At 44.1% G+C, this 21,446-nt stretch overlaps 1 protein-coding gene across 1 annotated transcript in view; it reads right to left on the bottom strand.

Annotated features, from left to right (window-relative positions):
• RAVER2 (ribonucleoprotein, PTB binding 2) overlaps positions 1-21,446 on the bottom strand; it is a 2,410,893-nt gene that overhangs the window by 911,630 nt on the left and 1,477,817 nt on the right. Inside the window, exon 4 of the mRNA XM_044085561.1 lies at positions 7,365-7,556. Coding sequence (XP_043941496.1) covers positions 7,365-7,556 — 192 coding nt within the window. The remainder of the gene's footprint in view (positions 1-7,364; positions 7,557-21,446) is intronic.

Raw genomic sequence — 21,446 nt, 5'->3', positions numbered from 1 at the left:
ACTCTGGAATATTTACATTAGAATACAGTATGAGTATCATTAGTGTCAAAAAGTACTGGAGACTCTACAGGCAAATCTGGAACAGTGTTGTCATGTCAATACCTAGGAAAACCCAGTTTTATCAAAGTTTACAACTCGTGTAACTTTGTCAACATTTTCACACAGTAGTCATTCTACATCACATATTAACAATTTGTGCTAACTAATGCCTCCCCTTAACTGGTGATAGATTATGTCTTCTGCCACAGCAATGTTCATTCTGTTGTACAGTGTACTGAATTCCATCTTATGGGAATCTCTTGATCATATGTATTCAGGGAAGCTGTTCTTCATCTAAAAATGATCTGAAGCCAAACTTCACTCAGCAGGAACAGATTCTCCTAGTTACTTTAAGGCAGATTCACATTCTCCGCATGCAGGACTTTTTTCCATGGTAATTTCAACTCATTAAATATTCTGGAACCAAAATGAATTACATGAGACAACACATTCTGCTCTTAGTTCACTTGCTCTGTCTGCAATGAATGCATATGCCTTGAAAGTGTGTGTGTTTGTGTGTTTGCATGTGTGAACGTGTGCGTGCGTGTGTGCATGTATATGTGTGTGTGTGTGTGTGTGTGTGTGTGTGTGTGTGTGTGTGTATGTGTGTGTGTCTGCATATTTGTGCACAGCTGTGTGTAAGGGGAAGTGTGTGCATGTGCGTTCATATGTGTGTCTGTATGTATATATTTGTATTCGTGTGCATGTGTGCATTAGTGTTTGTGTCCATGAGTATGTACACACATGCGCTCGTGTGTGTACATGTGTATGTGTATCTGTTTTTGTGTGTGTGTATGTGTGTGTGTGTGTGTGTGTGTGTGTGTGTGTGTGTGTGTGTGTGTGTGTGTGTATGCATAAGTGTGGACATTTGTGTGTGTCTGTATATCTGCATATTGCTGTGTATAAGGAGGAAGTGTGTGTATGTGTGTATGTGTGTCTGTACATGTGCATATGATAGTGTGAGTGTGTCTGTGTGTGTGTGTGTTAGTGTGAACATGTGTGCATCTCTCTATATCTGTGTATGGCTGTGTATATGGGGGAGGTGTGTTTGTGTGTATGTGTGCTCGTGCACACATGTGGACATGTATGTATGTCTCTGTTTATGACTACGTGTAATGAAGAAATGTTTCCTTCTATGTAGTCTGGGTGCAAAGACTAGTTCTGTAAAATCTTCCCACAACCAAAGATGTCCTTCAGTTCTACATGCTGCAGTATTCATCACATTAGGGAAGTTCGCCTCCGGATGACTTGTACATCCGGCCAGTATACAAACATCTACATGCTACTGTGAGGTACTGTGAGGTATGTGTGACACTGCATATCATCCCATGTATGTCAGTCATAAAGAGATGTTGGGTATAAAGTGGGTGTCAGTACGCACCAACCTCAGAACTGAATGCTACCAATCACCAGCCTGAGCCTAGGTGAGAAACATCACTAGGAAAAACAGGCAAGCATCAGGGGGAAGGCAAGCAATACTGCAGCATATAGAAGAGAAAGACATCTATGGTTGTGGTAAGATTTTACACAACTAGTCTATGTCCTTCTATTCATATGCTGCAGTATTCATCACATTAGGGAGAATTCCAAAGCTCATGTTTGGCAAGGATTGGGGGGGGGGGCAGAGACTTTTTCTACAAATCCATGTGAAATAGCTCTGGCAAAACCAGCACTGGACCTGGAGATGACATTAAGTTTATAATGTTTAGTGAAGGTTTGAACAGAGGACCAGGTAGCTGCCTCGGGGATAGAGCAAGTGTCCAATCCTTTAATGAAAGCCCCAGAGGAGGATACTGCTCTTGTGGAGTGTGCCCTCACTAGAGAGGAAAGGCTCTTACCATTGGCTGAGTAACAGAAGAAGACAGCTTTAGAAATCCAGGAAGAGAGAGAGTTTGTTTGGAAACTGGTTGACCCAGGACCCTCGGGTGGTAGGACACAAACAGGTGGTCAAATTTACGGATACGTTTGGTTTTATCAAGGTAATATCTGAGTTGCCTGTATACGTCCAAGGTGTGCAGAATTCTCATACTGGAAGATTGAGAGGAAGGAAAAATTGTGGAAAGGTTAATGAACTGATTAAGGGATAATTCACTGACCACTTTGGGTACGAAAGGTTGGTATGCAAGGATACCCTGTCTCTGTGGAAGACGGTGAAGGGGGGATCAGACATCAGAGCTTGCAACTCAGAGACCTTCTGACAGATGTGATGGCCACAAGCAGAACTGTTTTCCATGTAAAATGCTGCAGGGAGGAGGAGCTTGCTGGCCAACCTAAGCTTTTCTAGCACAAAATTGAGTTCCCAAGAAGGAGGTGCTGGTTTCCTTGGTGGTCTATTATGAAGGACGCCTTTAAGGAACAGTTTAACTTCTAAGCTAGAGGTTAAAGGAAGAGACATTAGCAGACAAGCCGAGATGGCTGAAAGGTGAACCTTCACTGAAGAATAGGAGAGCCCAACCTTCATCAGTTCACACAGGTAGGAAAAAAGCACCGGGACATCCACTGACAGTGGCTGTAGGTCCTTCTGATGACACCAGATGGAAAACCTTTTCTATTTGGAAACACAGGATTTCTTAGTAGTGGGTTTTCTGGCCTCCTGCAGAACTTGAAGCACGTCCTCTGAAAATAGGTGTCTAAAGGGAATTAAAACCCTATTACCCACAGATCCAGGTTCAGAGTTGACAGCTGTGGATATATTAAGGTACCACTGTCTTGTGTGAGTAGATCCATCCTGTGGGGTAACTTGTGATGAATGCCCTTGGTTAAGTGTAAGAGAAAAGGGAACCAGTACTGCTGTGGCCAAAAGGGAGTCACTAGCAAGATTTTTGGTTGATCCTACTGAATCTTCAGTAGGACCTTGTGGAGGAGAGGCAAGGTGGGAATGCATACAGATACATCCTCTTCTAAGAGAATGATATAGGGTCCACCTTCCAGGCCAAGGGGTGTGGAACCCTGGCACAAAATTTTGGAAGTTGTCTCTTCATGTGTAAGGCAAAAAGATCTATCTGAGGTGTACCCCAATGATGGATCAGGTCCAAAAACACATCCCTGTGTAACATCAATTTGTGGGATTGGGTCATGGACCTGCTTAATGAGTCTGCACCACATTCTGAGCTGAAGGGAGGTAAACTGCTTGAAGGGAAATTTGACTTTGTAAGGCTAACACCCAGGCAAGTAGGTCTAGTCTGCATAGGAGATAAGACTTTTTCCCCTGCTTGCTGATGTACCAAAGGACAGTTGTGTTGTCTGTGAACCACCGTAATACCCCTAGAGTTAGCTTAGGTTTGACGATATATAGGGCAAACATGAGGGCCCTCATCTGTTTGACATTAATGTTCTTTTGTCTGTTTTGGAGTCCAAACATCCCTGACCCTCCAGGATTGTAGGGTTGCACCCCATCCTGTGTCTGAGGCATATGTGTATAACTCTTGAGAGGGGCAGGGTGGCTGAAGGGGGTGACAAGGATTTTTGGTCACCTGTAGGATCCACCAATCCAGCTCCTTTCTTATGCAAGGTAGGAATGGAATCATGAAATCCAAAGGGTGGGAGTGCTGCATCCAAACTGTATTTAGGAACCATTGAATCTTCCCCATGTGCAACTTGGTCAATGCCAGCATGGGGATCATAGATGCCATGAACCCCAGGAGGCATAGAAAGTCCTGGCAGTCAGGAATTGAATGGGTAATATAATCTGGAAATAGGTAGTGAGTAAAAGCACCTTTTCTATGGGCAGTGGTAGCATTTTGTTTGTTTGGATCCTGCATCCCAGAAAAATGTGGTCTTGAGAGGGGATCAGTGAGGACTTTTGATAGTGATAGTTTATAGTGAAGCCATTTATAGTTAAACCTAGACTCTCCAGAAGGGAAACAGTAAAGGAAAGATTTTTCTGAAGTAGGTCTGAGGACTGGGCTTGGATTAGGAGATCGTCTAGGTAAGGGAAGATCTGAATTCCCTGCTGTCTGCAAAATGCCATGACAGAAGCCAAGCATTTTGTGAAGATCCTTGGTGCTGTAGAGAGACTAATGGACAAAGCACAAAACTGAAAATGCAAGGAAACAACAGAAAAATGTAAACATTTCCTGAACAGAGGGTGAATGGGGATGTGAAGATGAGTGTCTTTGATGTCTAAAGTTACCACGGATGCTTGGGGAAGAATAAGAGAAAGATAAGAAAGCAAAGTCAACATTCGGAAGGAGGGAACTTTCAGGAAGGTGTTCAGATGGGAAAGGTCCAGGATGGGTCTCCAGGGGCCATCCTTCCTGGAGACCAAAAACATCCTGGAATAGAAACCTTTCCCTTGTTGGGAGAAAGGGACCTCTTGAATTGTCCCCTGAGAAAGAAGATCTGAGATGACCTGAGGGAAGAAAACCAATTGTTCTTTTGGTGGTAGTGGGATGCCTCTGAAGGAGGGGTTAAGTTTCCCAAACCATGAAATATCCTCTCTGGATGATGGAGAGGACCCAAGAGTCCTGGGTGATCTGACTCCAAGCAGCAAGAGAGAGGGAGAGACACAAGGACATGCAAGTGGATGGCTCTGGAGGCAGACAGTCACAGGTTACCAAGCTCAGGATGGGACTGAAAAGGCTGCTTTTGAGCAGGAGTGGATGGGGCAGATTTAGAAGAAAAAGCTTGTTTTCTAAGGCCTCTCTTACTTTTAGAAGAAGTAGGCATGTCAGGTTTTCTAAGAAATGCTGTCTTTGCTGGACAGTTCCATTGGAACCTGGGGATAGGAGAAACAAGGATATGCTTAAAGTCCTGTAGCTCCTTACCTTTTTCCTGTAAAGATTTGAATGAGTCTGCAGCCAAGCTACCAAATAAGGCTTCATTATCAAGGGGGGCATCCATCAATTTGGCCTTGAAGTTATTAGGTAAGTGTTGCAACCTTAGCCAAAAATATCTATTTAGGACTGACCCAGAGGCCGCTGCCCTAGCTGAGGCATCTGTAGCATTGTAGCTGCACTTTATGGAGTACCTAGTTACCTGGGCAGAGAAATTGAGGATGGCTGCCAGTTTTGCCTTGGCAGGACAGTCCAGGAGGTCTGAAAAGAGTTTTCCTGCATCTGTAAGGAGAGCCAAGGTGTACTTGGCTATGTGGGTCTGGTAATTTATTGCCCGGAAGTCCAGAATGGCAGAAGTGTGAAGCTTTTTCCCCAGTCTCTCCATGACCTTGCTCTGTTTATCAGAAGGCAGTAAGGAGGTGGAAGGTAGTAATTTGAAAGCCTTATCAGATGAAACTGAGATGGTAGCTGGATCTGTAGCTGGAGCTTTGAACAGGAATTTGAAGTCTTCAGGCAGCTTGTAGATCCTGTCTGGATGCTTGAGAGCAGGGAGTCTGGGCACTTGGATGCAGCTGTAAAAGCATCCAGGAAAGCAGGAAGAACTGGGGGAATGGTAGGGAGGGATGGAGAATCCATTTCCAAGAGGTCATAATACCTCTTTTGTACATCTAAGACTTGAGAACAGTCCCACTTGAAAAAGTTTTTCATTTTTTGGATAGTCTCTCCAAATGAAATATGCTCCCCAGGGGAATCTGTACCACTAGATTCCTCTTCATTAGATTCAGCAATTTGATTGGAGTAGGCTAATGACTCATCCCCTGAATATTCCTCTTCATCTGAAGAGGTATTTGCAGCTGTCCTCTTAAAGGCAGTGGAAGGAAAGAAAGCCTGTAGAGAGAAACAAAGGAAGGTGAGGATTGGTGAAGGGCCATGAAGGCATTGAAAAGGCTTTATGAGAAAATCTGCCAATCAGGAGCTTGATCTTGAGGAGCAGGGGCAAAATGCTTTGCTTTTAACTTTTTCTTTTTAGGGACTTCCATGTGATGGAAGGTGGAAGGGTCCAATGTTGGTCTACATTCCACTATGTCTGTAAACACATCCTCATGCACAGTGATTTGGGTGATGCCGTGTAGACCTTTGGATATCACGTGCTGTGGTTGCCCGCTTTTTACCCTAGTTGGACTCCTTAACTTCTCTCGCAGATGTGCTGGTAGACTCCTTCGGGTCTTCCATTGTAGTACCTGCCGAAGGGACATCCACCACCTCCAGGAAGCCCGGACGAGAGGGCACAGCTGAAAGATCAGGCCGAGGTTTCTTGGCCTTTTTCATTTGGGGCTTGTCTGAAGGACCCAATGTCACCTCCATCTCCTCTGCCAGGTGCTTTAGGTGTTGGTTCTCTAAGTAGAGTTTAACCTAAGCTAAACAGCTCCTAAAAGTTTTGGGGATGAACGACTTACAGATAGCACAAATGGTGTGATCATGGTCTGGGCCTAGACAAACAAGCAGAGATCATGGACACCTTTATGTGGAATCTGCCTTCCACACTGACACTTGCCATTCCTAGATGACATGAAATCACCAAACAAATGAATGTAGCAACAAGAATTAAGAAAGAAAACCCCCCAATGGGGTACTTATCTGAATCTAGGTACACAACCAACTTGGAGAATGAACATCTGGAGCAGGTGATTGAACAGGTGGCAGAAAAGTTCTGAGGTTGGTGCTTGCTGACATCTGCTTTATACCCGATGTCTCTTTATGACCAATGTACGTGGGGATGATGTGCGGCATCGCACGTGCCTCGTAATAGCATGTAGACTTTTGTACACTGGCCGGACGTATGAGTCAGCCGGAGGCGGACTTCCTCAATATGATAAATACTGCAGCATATGAACAGAAGAACATCCTGTACTACTTCATCCTGTAGACTGGTAGGGTGTTCAACTAAGCTGTGGGACACTGCTCTAGTTGAGTGATTTATACTTGTGAACATTCCCACTTAATGAGATCTTGCCCTTGTGGGAATGTGGACAACTACATGTCACTAAATGTCAGAGCAGTGCATCTTGGCAAATTGATGCAGTATGAGTTGTGCTGCTACATCTCTTATGAATCTCAGTACAGGTTGTTAAGAACTACCTGGGCTTTGGTTTCTGCATTTTGAAGATGATAGAGGAAGAACAACAAAAAATAGACTATGGGTACAGTCAATTGTGTGAGTTTGTCTTTTCAGAAATATCAGTGTGATAAGTGCATATGAAAATAAAACATAATTTACTGAAAATAAACAAGAAATAGTTTTCAGTTTTAATTTATGTGCAGATCTTCATGATGTAGTTAATCTTCTGCTCTCTGTTTCAATCCCGCTTTCATTAGACTACTCCATTTGTCACTATCTGTTAGAAAAAAATATTCATATGATTGATTTGTTCTGCTACTTTAATTAAATGACTGCCTGATGGTAGGTCCAGTGAATTAAAACAAAATTAATATTATATTTTTCTGAACATTATATATTAGGCAGGAATTCTTATCTGATCGCTTACTCACCACTGCTTGCGCAGCAATAAGCGCTGCTAATGTGCTACGTCCTGGTGACCCTGGAACACAGAATGACACGCAAACTTGAGCTCCTCCCACTGTAATCCCATCAGAAAACTGCTGTACCGCTTCTGCCTGTTCTGCTGTTTCATATTCAATAACAGCAAAACCACCAGCATGGCTGTCTTCTTCCTGAGCAAGCTGAATGAAATACAAAGATGAATATTCAGTTAGCATTTTTAAGTATTATTCATTTCTCACAAAACTACTCAACAGCATAGAGACAATTATTACTCTTAAACCCTACAGTATTCAACACTCTTGTAGTTATAATACTCAAAAAAACTAAAATGAATTCACTGATAAAAAAGTGCTGGTAAATAACACATTATTTATTTACTTGCTTACTTAGTCTAAATGTGCACAAACCCTTTTCAGCAGCAGCCAGGGAAGAAAACCTCCACATAAATGTTATATATACTTCACAGAATGAGTCAATAATCATATTGCTCATAAACATTAGACAAAAAAAAGATGGATCATAATAAGATGTGAAATTATTTTTAAATGAGCACTGTATTAAATGCTAAAGAAAACATTTCAAAAGCAATTTTCATTTTCTAAACTTCTTAGCAAATCATTATGAACTCCTAGTCAAAATGTGCACAAAGTCAAATCTTTCAATTTTTGCAGCTTTCCTCAAATGTTACTGCATGTGGAATAATGGACAGAGAACCTCTTATGTAATGATTTTTTTTCAGGGGGGTCCCAGTCCCATTTTGTTAGCATCCACGTAAATTCTGTGCCAGGAAAGCTCATTAGTAAGGCATCTGGGTCTGAGCATGGCTATACTCTGGAAACTGACACACGTACCTCAGTGACTACATCAATGCAGCCATTAATGAAGCCTAAAGAATAAGAACTCACTTCATCTGCAGCAATGACTTGTCTAGGCATCAAGTAGATAGAATAACTTTCAAAGGAAATCTTTCAATAAGTCTATTCAACACACTATGAACCTTGAATTTTACATAATAGTTCCTGGAATCCACTTTGGACCCCCCCCCCCCCCGGAATCAGAGAAACACTTAATTTTTCAATGAAAAATCTGTCCCTTGCTTATTTGCCATGCCAAAACTTTTGCAAGTATTGCTTCTTTCACATAGTCCCAACAAGACTTAGGTTTTGTCAAGCCCAGTCTGGTTCTGATATGTCTACTAAAACAGTTCTGGAGATATCAATCATGTATTATAACAGAAAAACTGAACTTTTATTTTCAGTTTTCAGTATAGAACTAGATAATGACTTCATACTTGCCTTGAAAATTTGTATAACTCTCTCAACCAGGTCAAAGCTTTTGCAAAAAACAATTCACTTTACTTAACAAAACAAATAAAACAACAAAAAAATTATTCTAAGTAAATTTTCTTGTAAGATACTTTTACCCATTACAAACATTTATCATGTACTCTTATCAATACATTAGTCAAAAATGCTCCTGCAAAGACAATTTATATTTCCACAATCCACCAGGAAATTTCCAGGAAGTAGTGGCTCCTGTCTCAGCATCTACTGCCTTACCTAATATGGTAGCTAAGTCTAACTAGTGCTTTAAATTTAACAATGCCAAGGAGATCTTTATGAGTGCTACCAATTCACCTTTCTCAGTTTATTATTCTTGGAAAAACAGATGCTGTGGAATTCATACCGAATGATTACGTTGCAAACTTTGCAGTCTCATCATTATCATTAACATTTTTGAACACCTTGTCCTGAGGAAGGTGCGGAAACCTGTCAGAGAGCACTGGACTTCCTTATCCCCAGTGACAGACACCAGCTTATTCTGTGGGACTGACAGGCATTCCCAGGTCAGCTGATAGAGCATCTCTCCAAATGGTCCTGAGAGGCTAGAGGGTGTACTCTGACTGGACTGCTAAGGCACGATAGGCCATAATTTCTACCTTTTGATCATCACACAAAGCTCATGCCTACAGGTGGGAATGGGACATAGACTGACTAGATCCCCTCCACCATCACTGATATAAAGACCACAACATACTTAAAACTCCTCTGCCTGAGGTAGCTGTTCCCACATCCCCCCAACGAGAAGAGAACATTCACTCTTTTCAAGGAAGGAACTGTGACCTCTAAAATGGAGGAGGTGATTTTCATCTCAACCACTTCACACTCAGCAGCAGATGACTCTACTACATGTTGTAGACAGCAGTCACGTGAGGATAAAAGGGCAACATCATCTGCAAACAAAAAGATGCAACTTACATATCGCAAGACTGGATACTCTCCAGACCTTAGATGCACATGGAGAAACTGTCCACAAAAATCACAAATTAGAGGGAGAGAAGACACACCACTGGTGGCATAACCCTTACAACTCAAACACGGGGATCAAACATCATGCAGCAACCGACCTGGGACCCTGTTGTGTTTTTAGAATCATCTTAAAGTAATATTTTTTGGTAAGTAGTGGCTAGATCTACATGAGAGACATGGCCCACAGTTCTTTCACACCATACAGTGTTTTGGGTCCGTTTATATTCACCACAAATATGCATGGTGTTGTCCATTTTTATCTGTTCATACAATGTGAATAGTTAGACATGCCTATTTGTAATGCTTCACGGGCCTAATAATGCCTTCTTCCTCCAGCCTTCCAAGTTTTTTATCTACTCTTTCTTGAGTTGCAAACAGTAATAGTCCACTTTTGCAGAACTATGTTGTGACATTCTGCCTCTCCAAAATGCCAGGTTTAACTTCACACAGCATTCCACAATTTTCACAAAATACTTCCTCATGTAAATCAAGCACATTTTTGCACTGATTTAAACACTTGCACATACTTTGTCTCACAACCATCATTTTATTCCACTTAAACCATTATTTATTAGTGAGTGCCTCCTTCATAAAACCGGGACACCCAAGTCCACAAAGGGCCTCCAGGAAAAGTTTTACAGGTGTATCCTCAACCCAAGTTCCCTGAGAAAAGGAATACAAAAAAAGGCCACACCATATCCCTGACCTCAGAGTTCTCCCTCTGATAATTTGCATTATTTTATTTTTTATTTTTTTAATATAGTCTGTAAGTTAAGCCCACAGCCAGCTAGTAGAAGTGCTTCTTGGTGATAAGACACCAAGTTACTGGGAAAAGTGTTCACATGTTGTGCTGTCATGTCTTTTGTGATGCAGAGTCCCAAAGTGGGAGCAAGAAAATCACAGGAAAGTACAGTTGTGTATACATATCATAAATGTAGATGTTCAAGTGTATTCACTGTTGCAGTCATCACACTTGGATTATCCTGCCAGGGGTAGCCCTCAGTTGGCCCAAATACCAGAGGCTTAATATTTCTGCGTCGGTTGTTGTCACTTCAGTACTGACATCAGGTCATCACAGATATAAAAACAGGCAGCTAACGCCATTACATCAGTTTTTCTTGCCTAAAATGTCAGGAGCCCCCAAATAGGGAGCTAAGTTATAGTGGAAAAAAACACCACCAGTAAAAAGTAAATACCAATAGCCCTGTAAGGAGGGAGGAAGAGAGAGAGAAAGAGATACAAGGGAGCTGGAGGGTGGGAAACCAGGACTGCAACAGTGAATACACTCAAACATCTACATTTATGGTAAGTGTACACAACTGTATTATGTTCTTCGCGTATCACTGTTTCAGTCATCACACTTGGGTTGATTCCCAAAGCTGAAGAATGGGTGGAGGCAGTCAAGAAGAGTTGGGGATGGCTAGTATGCCCTGCAGGACTGCGGTTGCAAAGCCTAGCCTGGATTTGGAAAAGATAGGCAGGTGGTAATGCTTGGTGAAGGTATGAACAGAACTCCAAGTAGCAGCATCCAGAATGTCCCTGGTGGGGACTCCTCTGAGAAAGGCTGTAGAGGTTGAAGTTGCCCTAGTGGAATGCGTTCTGACTCCCTGAGAGGGTGGTTTCCCATTGTGTCTGTAACAGAAATGGATACAGTGTGCTATCCATTTGGATATGGTTTGTTTTGATATGGCCTTGCCCTCTGCCTCTTTTGCAAAGCTGACTAGTAACTGGTCAGATTTCCTAAAGGGCTTAGTCCTATCAAGGTAGAATCTGAGCTGTATGTGCACATCTAAAGAGTGCAGGATCCTTTCCCCCTTATTTTGAGGATTAGGGAAGAAGGTGGGCAAATGGATAGATTGGTTGAGAGCTACACTGGACACCACTTTAGGCAAGAACGTTGGGTTAGTCCTGAGGGAGACCCTGTCAGCATGAAAAATAATGAAAGGTTCCACAGCCATAAGTGCTTGTAGCTCAGACACTCTTCTAGCTGAAGTGATGTCCAGAAGCAAGGCTATTTCCCAAGAGAGGAATTTTAAATCTGCTGATGCTGCAGGCTCAAAGGGGGTAGAGTGAGCTTTTCCAACACAAAGCTAAGGTCCCAAGCAGGGGTGGGGGCTCTTCTTAGTGGCCTTAAGTTGTTAGCCCCTCTCAAGAATTGCTTGATGAGAGGGCATGAGAAGAGAGGTGGCTTGGTGCTGTAATGAGCAGAGATTGCAGAGGCATGGGTCTTAATGGAGGAGAAGGAGAGGCCTCTGTGGAGAATGTCTGCTAGGTAATCCCGGATGAGAGGCAAGGAGGGCTGTGCTGTATCCGCTCCTTTAGTGTGAATCCAGAAACAATACCTTTTTCACTTGTCAGCATAGGATTTCCTTGTACTGGGTCATCTGGCTTCATGTATGACATCCCAGTACCTGCTTGCTTAGGCTGGCCACTGGAGGAGAAGTTAAGGGATAAGCCAGGCTGCAAGGTTCAGGGTCTGCAACTGTGGATGCAAGAACTGTCTGTCCTGCTGAGTCAGGAGAGTAGGGATTTGGGGTAGGTGCCATGGAGGCAATGGTGATAGACTGCGCAGTAGTGGGTACCAGCGTTGGCATGGCCAGTCTGAGACAATCAGGATTGCCCTTGGTCTTTTCTCCTTTAACTTGAGTAATACTCTCGTAAGAAGAGGTAGAGGGGGAAATGCATAGATTGAGAGGTTTGCCAACTGGAAGGATAGAGCATCCACTTTCCAGTCCTTGCTGTGAGGTACCCTGGTGCAGAATTTGCTGAGATGGTGGTTGTAAGGAGTGGCAAATTGGTCCAGCTTTGGAGTACCCCATTTCTAGGTCTCACGGCTGAAGGCATTGTGGATTAATTGCCACTCGTGCAGGTCTTGGAGATTTCTGCTTATGTTATCTGCCACAGAGTTTTGGTTACCTGGCAGGAATTGAGCTTGCAGGTGAATGTGCATGGCTGAGGCCGTGTTCCAAAGGGTCATGGCTAGCCTCCAGAGTGGGTAATAGTGGGTTCCCCCCTGCTTGTTTATGTACCACATCACTGTGGTGTTGTTGGTTTTGATTAGTAAGGGCCCTAGTGACAGCAGGGATCTGAAAGCTTTCAGAGTGTGCTGAACAGCTAGCATCTTTTTTTGGTTGATGTGCAGATGAATTTGATTTGGGCTCCAGTGACCCTGAATGCAACTGCCATCCAGATGTGCACCCCAGGCATAATCTGACATGTCTGTGGTTAGGGTCTGGGCAGAGTGGGGTCGTGTAAAGGGAAGCCCCTTGTTGTGGTTGCATGCTGCTGCCCACCAAAGGAACTCTTTCCTTAGACAAGATATCATAGGTATGATTGTTTCCAGGTCCTGAGAATGCTGGCACCAAAGACTTTTTAAGTACCATTGAAGTTTTCCCATATGCATTCTGGTATATGGAATTAGTAGAATGCAGTAGGCCATGAACCCTAGAGCCTGCAGGATTTTCCTTGTGGATAGATGGGTTCTGGTGGCCATTTGAGCGAAGTAGCCTGTCAAATAGACTTGTTTTTCTGGAGTAAGGAATGCCATCTGGGATGCTGTGTCCAAGCTTGCTCCCAGGAATACAATTTTTTGACTGGGGAATAGTTTGGATTTCTTTTCATTGATAGTGTACTCCAGGGAGGTTAGAAGGTCCTTTACAAATGTCAGGTGCTGCAACAGCTTTTCCTGACTGTCTGCCTGAATTAGGCAATTGTCCAAGTAGGGATAAATTTGAATACTTCTCTGTCTGCAATAGGCAATGGCTGGAGCCAGGCATTTTGTGAAAACTCTGGGAGCAGTGGATAAGCCAAAGGGAAGTGCAGAGAACTGATAATGCATAGATCCTGCCCTGAAATGTAGACATGTCCTGCAATAGCCCTTTACTGGGATGTGCAGATAGGCCTCCTTTAGATCTAGGGTGGCTAACCAGGCATCTTTGGACAGCATCTGGAGAAGCTGCTGTAGGGTTAGCATTTTGAATTTTGGTACCACCAGGATGGTGTTTAAAATGGATAGATCTAAGACTGGATGCCAGGTGCGCTGTTTTCTGAGTACCAGGAAAAGTCTGGAATAAAAACCTTGGACTATCTGTTCTGCAGGAACAGACTGAATTGCCCTTATGGAGAGCAGGGACTAAACTTGGTTTATTGCCTCTGCCCACTGGTTTGGAGGAAGATCTGGGAACCCTTTTGGGGTTGGATGCATGTGAAAATAAAATTTGTACCCCTGGGATACTATGTTGAGGACCCATCAATTGTTGGTGATGGAGGTCCAGTTTTTTGCATGGTGGGAAAGTTTTCTTCCTAGGGGCACGAGCAATTGGGCAGAGGTATGGGGTGGAGTTGAGAAATCATTGTGAATTCTTTCCGTAAGAGGGTGGCTTAGCACTCCCTTCTTTAGAAGTGGAGGTACTCCATTGCTTAGATCTCTGCATAACCTGAGACTGTAATCAGAGGGGTCTGTTTGTCCTGGGTCTAGTTTGAGATCTCCTTGAGAGTGCTGGAAAGGACCACTGTTTTAAGGGGCAATGCCTACTAAATCTTGTAGGCTGCACTTGCAAAAAATCTTTGACTGTCTGCATAGACTTAGCCTTTTCTTCCATATTTTTTAAAACCTCTTCCGCTGTGGTGCCAAACAGATTGTCCTTGTTCAGAGCAGCATCCAATAATGTTGATTTGACATGGTCTGCCAAGGTCTGCTCCTTAAGCCAGGTATGCCTTCTAAGTACAGAACCTGTGACGGCTGCCCTGCAAGATGCTTCTAGGGCGTCAAACCCACATTGCAGGGTATGCTTGCTGACTTGGCTTGCAGGATGCAAAAGCTCCTGTAATTCTTTATTTTATGCGCAGTCAGGAAAGGTAGGTAACTTTTGCTTAATAAGTTCCATAGTATGTTGCTGGTATTTCAGCATGTGGAACTGACAATGTAATGTTTTAACGGCAAGAGTTGCAGAGGTGCATACTTTTTTACCCCATCTGTCTAAAGCTCGGGAATCCCTGTCTGAGGGGGTGGGATTCTTAGCTGTAGTTGCTTTTATTCCTTTAGGTCCTTAGGAGATGACCTCTGGGTCAGCAGTAGGATTTTTGAAGAGAAATTTGTGTGAGTCAGGGACTCTGTAGTACCTGTCAGATTTCCTTGGAGCAGGGGATAATGTATCATGAGTTAGACTGGATTCCATAAAGACATCATCTACAACATCCAGAACAGGAGGGATAGCTAAGGGTCTGTCTTATGGTAGATCTAAAAATTCCCTGAGTCTCTTTTTGAACTGAGGATAATCCTGGCATTCCCAATGGAAATGCTCTCTCAAAGTATGTAGCATTTCACCAAAAGAAAAATCCTCTGGAGGGGAGGCAGAAGGAAGGGATTCCTCTGCATCTGAATCCTCATAGGCAGATAAGGGCATATCTTCATAATCAGAAACCTCAGAGTCGTCAGACACTTGGTCAGATAAAGCTGCTGGGGACAAGTCTTTTTTTCTTTTAGCAGGGGAAGGCTGGCTTCCCCTAATCAGCATGATCAGGTGTTTTGCCATTTTAAGCATCTGAGATTGTGGCAAGGAAGAAGATGCTTGAGATTGGGTCATCGGCTTTTTATGCTTAGTTCGGACTCTTGGCCTTAGAAACTCGGTAGTTTTAGAAAGAACTGAAGATGCGAAAGAAGTCATCTGTTTGTGTCGAATATCGGTAGTGCGAAGAGCTTCTTCAGAAGCCGGTGCCTGCGCAGTGGCTCTGGACCGATCCAAAGTAGAGACATCCGCAGGTTCCATAGTCAAAGAAGAGTCTCGTAGCATACCGGACTCCGAATGGGTCTCGGTAGCGGCCTGTGAATCCATCAAAGCAGACATCAGGAGCTGCGAAAGTGCCCCACTGAGTACTGGCGAACTGGCAACTAGCTTAATGAAAGTGTTGTCGGCAGTTTTGGACCTGTGCGGTCTGTCTCTGTCTTTATCCTTACTTTTTTTTGGAAAATCAGTAGTTGGATGGCTTACCAATGCCATTTCAGAATGGATATCGAGAATGAAAGTATTTAGCTACACTAAGGGCCTGACGATGAATAGTTCGGGTGTTGAACAAAGCACAAAACCGACAGCGAGGTACATCATGGTCTGGGCCTAAATAGGTGATGCAGTAAGAATGGAAATCTCGGTGTGGTATTTACTTTCCACAGGCGAGACAATTGTTAACTTTTTCTGACATCGGTTAGAACAAGAAAAAAGGATCCCCAAAGGGGTACTTAGCTTTACAAGACTTCAAGATGATTCAATTTCGGAAATGAAAACTCAGGTAGCGGCCGACCGGCACTCGAGCGAACTGTTTCTCCTTCAGGCTCCTCGGCAAGAAATACTGATGTAATGGCGTTGGCTGCCTGTTTTTATACCTCTGATGACCTGACATCAGTACTAAAGCAACAGCAACTGATGCAGAAATATTAAGCCTCTGGTATTTGGGCCGACTGAGGGCTACCCCTGGCAGGATAATCCAAGTGTGATTACTGCAACAGTGAAACACGAAGAACATCTTTAGTTTCTCATGTACGGCTGTTATGGATTTTACCGTGCAGTTCAAACAGTCAGCTATTTGAAGTAGACTTTTATGGGAAATTCATGTGGAATAAACATGACAACAGAGAAAGTACAGTTGTGTACACTTACCATAAATGTAGATGTTCAAGTGTATTCACTATTGCAATTATCACATTTGGGTTATCCCTGCCAGGGTAGCCCTCGGCTGGCCTGAATACCAGAGGCTTAGTATTTCTGCATCAGTTGCTGTCACTTCAGGACCGACGTCAAGTCGTCAGTAGTATAACATAAGGCAGCCAATGCCATTATATCAGTTTTTCTTGCCCTAACTGTCAGGAGCCCCCAAGTATGAGCCAGGTTCTGGTGGAAGAACCCCACCAGTAGAAAGTAAATACCAATATGTTCCTTGTCAGGAAAGAGAAGAAAAAAAAGAAAGGGGGATGTAAGGAGGGAAACCAGGACTGCAACAGTGAATACACTCGAACATTTACATTTATGGTAAGTGAACACAAGTGTACTATGTTCTTTGTGTTTCACTGTTGCAGTCTTCACATTTGGGTTGATTCCCAAAGCTGAGGAAATGGGTGGAGGTAGTCAAGGAAACTAGGGGCTGGCTAGGATGCCCTGCAAGACTGCAGAGGTAAACCCTGCTCTAGATTTGGAGAAGAGAGGCAGGTGGTAGTGTTTAGTAAAAGTGTGAACAGATGTCCAGGTGGCAGCCTCCAGGATGTCCCTGGTGGGGACTCCTCTGAGGAAAGCTGTAGAGGTGGAGGCTGCTCTGGTGGAGTGAGCTCTGACCCCCTTGGGGGGAGGCTTTCCATGTTGTTTGTAGCAGAAATGGATGCAGTGTGCTATCTATTTGGAAATGGTTTGTTTGGAGATGGCTTTGCCTTCTGCCCCTGTAGCAAAGCTAACCAGCAATTGATCAGACTTTCTGAAGGAATTAGTCCTGCCTAGATAGAATCTGAGATGTCTGTGCACATCTAGAGAGTGCAGGATCCTTTCCCCTTTGTTCTGGGAATTAGGACAAAAGGTGGGCAAATTAATGGATTTGTTAAAAGCCACACTGGACACCACCTTGGGCATGAAGGATGGGTTAGTCCTGAGGGATACCCTGTCAGCATGGAAGATGATGAAGGGTTCCACAGCCATGAGTGCTTGCAGCTCGGAGACTCTTCTGTCTGAAGTGATGGCCAAAAGGAAGGCTGTCTTCCAGGAGAGGAATTTTAGCTCTGTAGAAAAAAAAAATGGGTTCAAAAGGGGCCAGGGTGAGCTTTTCCAACACAAAGTTAAGGTCCCAAACTGGGGTTGGTGCTCTTCTGGGTGGCCTCAAGTTGCTAGCCCCTCTTAGTAACTGTTTGATCAAAGGGTGTGAGAAAAGGGGCTGCTCAGTGGGAAAATGAGCAAAGATAATAGAGGCATGAATTTTAATAGAAGAAAAAGAGAGGCAACTGTATAGCAGGTCAGCTAAGTAATCCAGGATGAGAGGGAGGGACAGATGTGCCGTATTGGCTCCATTAGCCTGAGTCCAGGTGTAGAACCTTTTTTTATTTGTCAGCATAAGACTTTCTAGTGCTAGGGCATCTGGCCTCATGTATAACATCTAGAACCTGTTTACTAAGGTTGGCAGATTGTCAGGTGTTAAGGAATAAGCCAAAAATGCCAAATTGAGTGTCTGCAATTAGGGATGCATGAATTCCCCTACCCTCTGGGTCAGGAGGTTTGGAATCTGAGGAAGATGCCATGGTGGCAATGGGGACAGGCTGAGCAGCAAGGGGTACCAGTGCTCTTGAGGTCAGCCTGGAGCTAAAAGAATTGTCCTTGGTTTTTCCTCCTTTATTTTGAACAGTACCCTGGGGATGAGAGGTACTGGAGGAAAGGCATAGACCAATAGATTGACCCAGGGGAAGGACAGGGCATCCACTTTTCAAGCCATGCAGTGATGCTCCCTGGTGAAGAATTTGTTGAACTGATGGTTGGTGTGGGAGGCAAAGAGGTCGACCTTTGGGGTGCCCCATTTGTGAGTTATTAGGGTGAAGGTTCTTCTGTTGAGTTGCCACTTGTGGGGGTCCAGAAGATTTCTGCATAATTGGTCTGCCAGAGAGTTGAGAGAATCTGGTAGGAATTGCACTAACAGATGGAGTTGCATGGCAGAGGTTGTCTGCCAAAGGGTTATGGCCAGCCTGCATAGGGGGTAGGAGTGAGTTCCTCCATGCTTGTTGATATACCACATCACAGTGGTGCTGTCTGTTTTGATGAGGAGAGCCCCTGGGGAGAGATGGGTCTTGAAAGCTATAAAGGCATGCTGGACAGCCATCATCTCTTTTTGGTTGATGTGCAGAGGAATTTGCTGTGGGCTCCATTGGCCCTGTATGCACCTGCTTTCCAGGTGAGCACCCCAGCCATAGTCTGATGCATCTGTGGTGAGGGTCTGGGTGGTTGAGGCGGTGAAAAACGTAGTCCTTTGTTGTGGGAGCATGCTGTTGCCCACCATCTGAGGCAAGGAATTATAGATATAAGAGTCTCCATGTCTAGAAAGTGTTGACACCAAAGTCTTTTTAGGTGCCACTGAAGTTTCTTCATATGCAATCTGGCATATGGAATGAGTAGCATGCAAAGATGTCATGAACCCCAGAACTTGCAGGATCTTCCTTGCAGATAGTTGGTGTCTGGTGGCTAGTTGGGAGAAGTAGGCTGTCAGGAAAATTTGCTTTTCTGGTGTAAGGAATGCCATCTAGGATGCTGTGTCCAGGCTTGCTCCCAGGAATATAATCCTTTGGGTGGGTACTTGTTTGGATTTCCTTTTGATTGTGTACCCTACAGAGATTAGTAGGGACTTTACAAAGGCCAGGTGATTGAGCAGTTTTTCCTGGCTGTCTGCCTGAATAAGGCAGTCATCTAAGTATGGGTAAATCTGGATATTCCTTTGTCTGCAAAAGGCAATGGCCAGAGACAGACATTTTGTGAAAACTCTGGGAGCAGTAGATAAGCCAAAGATAAGCGCAGAGAACTGAAAGTGCTGAGATCCTGCCCTGAAATGGAGATATTTCCTGTGTGATTCCCTGATAGGAATCTGGATGTAGGCCTCTTTTAGATCTAGGGTGGCTACCTAAGCATCCTTGGAGAGAATGGTTAGCAGCTCCTGGAGGGTGAGCATTTTGAATTTTGGGATCACCAGGAAGGTGTTTAGAATGGCTAGATTGAGGATGGGGCACCAGGTGCCCTCTTTTCTGGGTACCAGAAAAAGTCTGAAGTAGAAACCTTGGCCTTTCTGTTCTGCAGGAACATGCTCTACTGCCCTCATAGAGAGCAGGGAAAGAACTTGATTTTGCACCCCTACCCACTAGTTTGGAGGTATACCTGGGAACCTTTTTTTTGGTTGGAAGGGTGTGGAAGGAAAATTTTTATCCCTGGGACACTATGTTGAACACCCAGTGGTTGTTGGTAATGGTGGTCCAAGTACTTGCGTGAAAGGAGAGTTTTCCTCCCAGGGGTAAGTGAAGTTGGGCAGAAGGAGGGGGTGAGGGAGAAGAGTCATTGTGAGTTCTTACCATAAGGGGTGGCTTAGAACTCCCTTGTTTTGAAGTGGAGGTAGTCCACTGCCTAGGTCTCTGCATTCCCTGTGGCTGCTGTCTGGGGGTCTGGTTTCCCAAGTTCTGAGTTGTACTGGCTCAATGGGAGCAGGAAAGGACCAGTGCTTGGTGGAACAATGCCTGCTGATCCTAGGTGGCTGGACCTGTAAGAAATCCTCAACTGTCTGTATAGATTTTGCTTTTTCTTCCATCTTTTTTAAGACCTCTTCTGCTTTAGTGCCAAATAAGTTGTCTATGTGCAAGGGGACATCCAACAATTTAGATTTGACATGGTCTGGCAAGGGCTGTTCCTTAAGCCATGCATGCCTTCTAATGACAGATCCGATGACTGCTGCCCTGCAAGAAGCTTCTAGGGCATCAAAATCACAGTGCAAGCTGTGTTTAGTTACTTGACTTGCAGAATGCATTAAATCTTGTAACTCTTTAGATTCTGCACAAGTAGGAAAGGAAGACATTTTTTTATTTGAGGAGTTCCAGGGTATGTTGCTGAAATTTTAGCATATGGAACCAACAATTTAGTGCTGTGACAACAAGAGTAGCTGAGGTGTATACATTTTTACCCCATCTGTCTAGTGCACGGGAATCCCTATCTGAGGGTGTGGGATTCTTAGCAGAGGTTGCTTTAATCCCTTTAGGCCCCTGAGAAATTACCTCAGAGTCAGCAGTAGGATTTTTAAAAAGGAATTTGTGTGAGTCAGGGACTCTGTAGTACCTGTCTGGTTTTCTGGGTGCAAGAGGGAGGGTGTTAGGAGTCAATCTGGACTCCAGGAAAACATCCTCCACAACATCCAGGACTGGAGGGATGGCCAACGGTCTGTGCTGTGGAAGATCTAAGAATTCCCTGAGTCTTTTTAGACTGAGGGTAGTCCTGACTCTCCCATTGGAAATGCTCCCTTAAGGTATGAAGGGTTTGCTCAAAGGAAAAATCCTCTGGGGGAGAGGCTGAAAGAATGGAATCCTCTGCATCAGAATCCTCATAAGTAGAGAGGGGTTGCATGTCTTCATATTCATATGCATCAGAGTCATCTGACTCTGGTTCAGACAAAACTACAGCGGACATATCTCTTTTCCTTTTGGAGGGGGTAGCTTGGTTTTCCCTGATCAGCATGGTAAGGTCTTCTGCCATTTTAAGCATTTGGGTCTGAGGCAATGAAGCAAGTGCCAGAGACTGGGTCATCGGTTTCTTGGGTGTGGTTTGTACCCTGGGCCTAAGAAACCCAGTTGTTTTCAAAAGAACGTTAGATGCAAAATAAGTCATCTGTTTGTGTCAAGAATCGGTAGTGGGAAAGACTTCCTCGGAAGCCGATGCCTGCTCAATGGCTCCGGACCCATCCAAGGTAGAGACGACCGACGGGATCCTTAGTTGAAGAAGAGTCATGCAGCATACCAGACTCCGAAAGTGTCTGAGAATCCACAGAAGCGGGCATCAGGGGCTGCGAAAGCGACCCACTGAGGCCCAGAGAAGTGATGACTAGCTTAACAGGAGCATCGTCGGTAGGTTTAGACCTGTGAGGTCGGTCTCTGTCTTTATCTTTATGCTTTTTCAGAAGATCTGCTGTTGGATGGCTTACCGAAGCCATATTGGAGTCCGAGGACTGTAAGCAAAAATATCTAGCTACAATAAGGGCCCAATGCTGGATAGT

This window comes from Protopterus annectens, chromosome 10.part0, assembly GCF_019279795.1.
Source record: "Protopterus annectens isolate FY-2018-M chromosome 10.part0, PAN1.0, whole genome shotgun sequence".
NCBI lineage: Eukaryota > Metazoa > Chordata > Ceratodontiformes > Protopteridae > Protopterus > Protopterus annectens.
The sequence above is the reverse complement of the archived record's forward strand: the minus strand, read 5'-3'. Positions and strand labels throughout refer to the sequence as shown.